At 43.6% G+C, this 7,804-nt stretch overlaps 1 protein-coding gene across 1 annotated transcript; it reads left to right on the top strand.

Moving 5' to 3' along the window:
• The first annotated feature begins 2,354 nt into the window (after positions 1 to 2,354).
• On the top strand, positions 2,355 to 4,406 carry tpbgl (trophoblast glycoprotein like). The gene has a single exon (XM_071911814.2). It carries the CDS (start codon positions 2,394 to 2,396, stop codon positions 3,465 to 3,467), a length of 1,074 nt encoding a protein of 357 aa, XP_071767915.1. The 5' UTR covers positions 2,355 to 2,393; the 3' UTR covers positions 3,468 to 4,406.
• Positions 4,407 to 7,804: the final 3,398 nt, after the last annotated feature.

A 7,804-nucleotide genomic window follows, 5' to 3' on the forward strand; every position in this document is an offset into this window, starting at 1 on the left:
TTTTTTTCGGTTTAGAATCCTGATGGACACACACACACACACACACACACACACACACACACACACACACACACACACACATTCAAAGCATGTGAGGCAGGAAGTGAGTAACAGTAGCCCCAGGGAATAACCATCTTTCACTACCAGTATCAGGTACTACCACTAAGTACATACACTCTCATAGAGTGCAGAGGTGGTACTATCACACGAACACAGAGCGAAGGGGGGGGGGGACTGGGGGGTATTAAGATGAGACAGAGAGCCTGTCTTCCTTCCCTACTTGCTTCTTTCTTTCTTTATTTCCTTCCTTCCTTCTTTTCCTCCTTCTTTCCTTCCTTCCTCTCTTCTTTTCTTTCTTTCTTTGGTACAGTGCTTTCAGGCTGACGGCAGGCTGCTGAGAACTAATTACTGTACAGTCTCTGTACAGCTCTGCTCTACCGGCGCTGTCCGTGGTGCTGAATCTCTCGCTGCTGGCTCCACTCTGATGTTTTCTAGCTAAAACCAACCTAAAACAGAACCGCACAAATGGACAGTTCCTCAGTTCTCATTGGCTGTATCAAGGTCAAATCTAAAATACCGAATAAAGGCACACCTGTGACCTCAAAACAGTTGATTTTAATATCACTGCGCCAACCACGCGCCAATCACCTTTCATAGACCTACTTAGACTATGTGTCGCTTAGCAACCACTTTGTTTAGCTATTGTTTCAAGAGCTATTGCTTGCTGGAAGAATAACGTTTAACTGTTGTTATTTGATTATTATCGAATTAAAATAAAAGATTTAGGCTATTAAACTTTTGCGTTCTTTATGCTATTGCCTCGCACCTAACAACAGCTCTGAGGCGTTGTAAAGCATCGACCGGCTTATTGCTTAATTAGAATGTAATTCACTTCACCTTCATCATGCCCCGACTTAAATTCTTGGAAACGGCACCTTCGCTTCATTTCCTATTTCCCGGGAGAATAATAACAGAGAGAAATGGACCAATCCCATGGCTGACGAGCACCACCCGCCGAGGCGAATCGCTGAGTTCGAACTGGCTTATTTATACAAGCTTATTGATTTGTTTGCCAACTCCATTCTGGAGACGTGGGGATGCATGACCAACTCTCCGAAAGCGAGTTTTCTCTCTCTGGAGAGGGGATCAATCTGAGAGCCTTTACCAAGGCCCATTAAACAGGCTCCGCTGCCCAATGTAATTACAGCAGCTGATTTGCAACAAACAAGAGATGCCGTAAATCCACGCTGCAATAATCGAAGCATGATTTGGAAAGGAAACGACTGCCTCTCCGGGCGGTAAATTCGTGATGCATCTAGTCCTGATAGATTGCGCTCTTTTACCGTGGAATTGCTCACGGAGACAGTGGGTCTCGCATGAGTAATTAAATTTCACACAACAGTGAACGCTTTTAACTAAAGAAAGACGCCATTATTTAGCTTTCTCCAACGGCAAGTGATAGTTTAGCCTAAATGAATTTAGTGATTCACAATTTAGTCAAGTGGACAGGCAACACGACACTACGTGGAAATCAAAATGAGTTTATTCTCAATACGAGTTTCACTTTAAAGTCTAAAAGTATTGCCGTTTCCCCCAAAATGTACTTGTAGCAAAGTTATGTGGTTGTATGACAAAGCGCAGTTGGCCTTTAGGCACTTCGGTAGCAGCCTACAATTATATGAAAACGCTTGGCCACCCCAGTGTCTCCAGTCTCCTCCGCAGGTTGACTACAATAACGCTGAAAATGAATTTTTGCTATTAAATAGATGGAGTGGCTAAATAGAGTAGAGAGACTTTGCTTTTCATTCAGAAGAATCGGCTTGTACGGATTTATCTGTCGTAGGCGTGTTCACTCCCCCCTCTCTCTATAGTTTTCTGTCTCTCTCTCTCTCAATTCAATCAGTTCAATTCAACACGCTAATTGGAATGAATGTTCGATAAAGCCTCTAAATCCAATTGAATAGATATAACAAAGTAGGCACAAAAATAAGTAGCCTATACATAAACATCTGTTCCATTTGTATGGCCGTCTCTCTCTCTCTCTCTCTCTCTCTCTCTCTCTCTCTCTCTCTCTCTCTCTCTCTCTCTCTCTCTCCTCTCCGTGACAGGCGTCAAAAATACCACCAAGGGAGCGCGGATCAGCAGCTTTCCACGCAGCCACAATCGGCTCTCCTCCACCGATCCCATGCGAAGATATTGTAAAGAAAACCCCACTTTTCTTCAGACAGAGGCACAGAGCAGCAGGATGAGGGGGATTAAAAACAGCTTTTCTATTCTGACGGCCAATCTAAAGTGACCGACGCCGGACTGATTCGACTTTACATGCCTGAGAGGATTGTGATCGGTCACCTTCTTTGCAAGACATACCGACATATACTTGCTTTGAGACTAAAATGGGAGGCAAGATGTGGATATTTTACAGTGCCGACAATTCAAAGTGTCTTTTTGCTATTTGGAATCAGTGGTGTTTATATTTTGCAGCGGTGGTGTGTTTGTTGTTCTCGCCTGTCAGAGCGGATGATGCTTGCCCCTCGTCCTGCATCTGTGCCAGAGACTCTGGGACAGTAACTTGTCGTGATGGGGAGGACACTGAGGTACCGGGAGACATACCGGAGTGGACGTCCACCTTGATACTCAGGGGAAACAACATCTCAACTTTACAGCGGGGTGCGTTCACGTCCAACGGCACAGAGTTGGAAATGACGACTCTCTCGCTGTCCAATAACGGGATACAAGCTATTGAACCGTACGCGTTCGTGGGACTCCCCCGTTTGCACTTGCTGGATCTTAGCCACAATCGATTGGTATCTATCTCGGCCAGGGCTTTCCACGGTTTACTAGAGCTGCGCTCTCTTTACCTGAATAACTCTCTTTTGTCTCCGGCCGCGGCGCAACTTTCAAATGCGCTCGGCACCCAAAGTTTGCGCAACCTTCACAGACTTGAGTTAGCGGGGAACCAGCTCAAGTCGATGCCGCTGGTGAGACTAGATATCTACAATCTCCACACTTTGGTGCTGATAAATAACTCTATAGAGAGCATCGGGGGAGAAAACGTGTCCAGTTTGTACCAGCAAAGGCGCATACGCGTTTACTTATCCTTGAACCCGTTTCGGTGCAGCTGTGAACTGGAGGCGTTTTACTACTGGCTGAAGAACTCCTCCCAGTGCCCGGATGCAGGGCGTCTCCTGTGCAGCGAACCGGAGGCCAAGAGAGGCATCCCTCTGGAGAAGCTCCGGGGAGAGGACGTGGATTGTATGAACGAGAACCTCGAAGCGGTTTCATATGTGTTCCTCGGCATCGTGTTGGCTCTGATCGGGGTGGTGTTTCTAATGGTGCTGTACCTCAACCGGGAGGGCATCAAACGGTGGCTCAACAACATCAGAGAGGCGTGCCGAGACCAGATGGAGGTCTATCACTACCGCTACGAGCAGGACTCCGACCCGAGACTGGCTAACGTGGCTGTTTAAGTCTCTGCAGCCATCAGCGCTATAGTGGGAGGAAGAGGAGGAGTACTTTTAGGAGGGATGACAATCTGGAAAAGTACTCCCATCTTGTCAGGAAGGCTAGGGAGAATTCCTAGCAGTGTCCCTGGACATCATCATCATCAATGAATAGTTTTTTTTTAATCAGTTTCATTATTTTCAGCATGTCAACTGGCCTATGAACCACAGATGGTAACCCTCCCATGGTGGGATATGATATGCATAGAGCCAAAGGCAGTTAGATGACTTGACTAGTATTCAAGTATTCGTCTGCTTGCCAGATGAATATTTCAACTTCTAAAAGTAGGCTATTGTACATATTGTATATCTCCTCACAAAAGGAATGCTTTTCTTGCATCATGTTAACTTGTGTACGCAATACTATAGCAGCCTGCCCAACTAGTTTAGTATCATTTACCCAATCCAGCAAATGACTGAAGAAGATAAAGGATATATGGAATTTCTGATGTGAAACGCTGAAATGAAATGGTCAAACTAACATGTGTCGCAGAATTGAAAACTGCAGCCCCAAACCTTTTAATAGCCTACATTCAGAAAACCCTGGAGGGAGAGTAGGATATGTGTGGTTATAACCTACTGAAGGAGTTCATATTGCAACGAGTGAGTGAGCAAGTGAGTGTGAGAGAGAGAGAGAGAGAGAGAGAGAGAGAGAGAGAGAGACTTGGTATTAAGGTGAGGCAGGGAGGCAGATGTTCATTGGAGTGCCATGTTGCCAGGCGTCTCTGAAGTAAACTCATGTTTCACCATCCACCACATTGAAGGAATAAGTAGCCAAGCTTGTCCGGTTATCAATAGCCTAAGACCTTTGAAAATAACACATCTTTATCTTGTGAATCTGTTAGCTTACCATTTGACACCAACTCAGTAGGTGGATCAGTACGGGGCAAGAGGGAATAGGCCTAATCTAACCATGCATGTAATTGTTGTAGGCATAGAAAACAAAACAAAATAACAATAAAGGTCAAACGAAAATGGTGAGTTAACAGTGTTCTTTCTGTCAGCAGCCCTTTTCGTCACTGTCAGGAAATGTTGACTTCATGCAGCAGCCTGTGGGCCACTTAACGGTGGAAATGTGAATTTCCTGCTGTTTGTGAATTTCAGCCTAACTGCTGGAAGCAGGTATGAACAGACTTGACTGTGATCTGCTGCTCCTGTGCTCCTTAAAAACCCCGTGGGCTGGTTGAAGTGTCTGTGACTTTCTGAGAAACAGTGGGATCGCGGGAACAGTGGGAACAGGCTAATGTACGTCTATAACTAAACTAGGCTATGATCTGAACTATTTCCTAAAATGTCCTGTCATCACCTCCTCATTACAGCTGGACTCAATGCCAGAGAAATATAGACTATAGCCTATCATCTGATTTTAAAAAAAGCACTGGAGATAGGATTACAGCAGCATGGCATGGCAGTACTAATCTCATCAGCACCGTGACTAATAAGCCATAGAGAATGACGATCGACCTATGAAGTCGGCATCTCTCTATGGCCCAGAGCCCATCGACCCTCTTAATTAAAGGTCTACATTACAATCACAGGAATTTTGGAACCAAGGTCAAACGGGGAGAGCTGGACAGGAGGGAGGCGGTGGAGGGCAGGGGTGTAGTGGAGCGTAATGTACAGCAGTGGTTCTCAACACGGGGTCTGGGGACCACCAGGGGTCCTTGAGGGAGTTCCAGGGAGTCCCCAGCAAATTGATGAATTGTTAAACTTCATTATTATTTCATTTACAAGAAGTTAACACAATTAGAGAATTAGAGAATGTAGAAGAATTACTATTTTGATCATGGTGCACCCGTTAATCATGGAATTCTGGACAAAATTGTATCTAACAATAAAAATACTCTCAGATTTGGGTTTGAGAGAAAAAAATCTCATCAAATGGGGATCCATGGCCATAATGTGTACTAAATTTCTTGATATGAAAAAGGTTGAGAATCACTGATGTACAGCATCCAGTTTACAGAATACAGAATAAAGCCACCTTTGTAGGCAGACATAAATCTTTGGACTATAATTGGACTATATGAGGATAGAGTGTTAAGGGAAAAAAAACCCATAAATTAATATTTTTTCCTAAAAATACAATTAATTTTTGTTTACGCTGGTGGATGTTTGCTTTATGATGGTCACCGACTGGAAGTCACAGTTTACCCAGCTTTTCATTTACCACCACATCACTAGTGGAGGCTGAGGGAGAGAAGGCTTGCACACATGCATGCATTCATGAGAGCAAGTGGCATGAGAGAGAGAAGTAACATGAGACTGGCTAACAGCTGGAATCACCATGAGCTCTCCTCCTTTTACTCTGCTGCAAAACGGCGTAAGAGTGGCTAATCAAACAGGTAATTCCTTCCAACAGGGCTTGATTTGCAGTCACTTAGCAAAGACTGAATATATCTGGATGATTAGCAGCAAAGACATTACTTTCAGTCCAACCATAGAGACAGATCAGATATAAAAACCCAGAAGGCAGTCTGCAGACTCGAAGAAATAATAAGCATAGATGCAAGGGAATTTGAAAGCAGACAATCTGTTCTTATATCATTTAACACTGTGCGAATTACAATAACATAAAAGACACATAAATAAATAAATACAACAAAAAGGAACAGCTGTGTAAGCCACATGTAAGCCTTTTTGAGTATTTTGTTGTGTCAGCAGTTTAGGGCTGCCTTCACATAACAATGACATCAAAATGTGAGACAATGTCACTTCTTATGTCAGGTGATAGCTACACTGTCATGCTGTATATGGAGGCTGGGTAGATGTGCTTAATCAGCGGGACAGCAGTGTTCACGGATCAGAATATGTTTCAGTGACTCGCTTTGACATTTTGTACATGATGATGATTCAAGAACGATTCTGAAATATCAAATTTCCAGGGGAAGTTCCAGAGTTCCAGGGTGGCGTTTGAAACTTTTAAGAGATAAGACATCCAATCCACGCACGCACACACACACACACACACACACACACACACACTGCAGTGCATGTGTACAGCTAGTGTGTGAGGGAAGGGAGGCACATGTAGAGTAGAATAAACCACAGGAACTAAGATATCTGCAAGGATTGGATAGTAAAAATACATTGTGATCAAAATGAGATAACCATGAAAATTACATATGGTAGTGAGCGAGAAATAATGTGTGATAATGGCCTTATAATGTATGTGATGGGCCACTGTAGACACTGTGCCAGTATGTGTGTATATGTGTGTGTGTATATGTGCCCCAAGACAAAACAAGTAGTGCCATCAAATAGGTAAACTGGGCAGAGAACCAAAGACACATTGGTGACACTGTGTAACACTGTACAGATGGAGAGAGAGGGGAAACAGAATAAGTGCACATTTAGCATTTAAACCTGCTGTTCTCTTGTGAAGCTGAATGAATTAAGCGTTAAGTCCTGGCCATAATTGGTTTGTACTGTATTTCAAAGTATCTAGAAGTCAAGAGCAGTGGAACTCTATGGGATCAAATCTTGCCAGAACACTCTCTCTGGTGCCTCCCTGGCGTTTTATCGCTGCTGTCGTTTTTATTGTCAAAGAGAACATGATCTCTTAAGCAATTCTGCACCATCTGCCTAATGAACTGGATAATATATTTTCTACATTCTGTAATCTAATTATCCTTCTTTTGTGCTTTCAACCATCCTACTCCACCCTTTCTTTGAATACTGTGCCACCTCCTTTCTCTTTTCCTCTGTGTGTCATTTGTCTTTTCAACGAGCAGCTTTTTCTGTTTTGGGTTTCTGAGGCATGAATGGAGTGGTAAAAACAGAATATATATTTTTTCCCAAGATATACACATAAAAGATATGAATTCATTTTACTTTTCCCAAGTATTTCAAAGTTACTGTCCATGTTCTTCACTTGCCTTTCCTACCACATTTCCTTGTTCCTCTTTCATTTTGTCCTATTCTCCTTACAAATAATCCTCAAAGACTTCCTTTCCTCCTACATCTCTCTCTCTCTGTCACTCCCTCTCTCTCCGTCTACCCCCCAACACACACACACACACACACACACACACACACACACACACACACACACACACACACACACCTCTCTCCTCTTCATCCAGGTAAATGACTTTATCCAGTTGAGTGACTTTCTAAGGACACAGGGACAGGGTTTAAGCTGAGCCCAGCAAAAGGGAAGAAAGAAAAAAGGAAGATAAAGAAAAGAGGGACAGAGAAAAGATTCATTAGTGTTCTTTAGTCCAGGCACCAAATGTCCTTGCCTTATGCAAAGCTCTGACTCATCGTCTTCCTCTATATATGCATGTCTGGCAGGCCATAGC

The sequence above is a fragment of the Centroberyx gerrardi genome, chromosome 11 (genome assembly GCF_048128805.1).
Source record: "Centroberyx gerrardi isolate f3 chromosome 11, fCenGer3.hap1.cur.20231027, whole genome shotgun sequence".
Taxonomy (NCBI): domain Eukaryota; kingdom Metazoa; phylum Chordata; class Actinopteri; order Beryciformes; family Berycidae; genus Centroberyx; species Centroberyx gerrardi.

Excerpts from the sequence above, each read along its gene's own strand:
- tpbgl (XM_071911814.2), top strand. The coding sequence starts at position 2,394 with ATGGGAGGCAAGATGTGGATATTTTACAGTGCCGACAATTCAAAGTGT.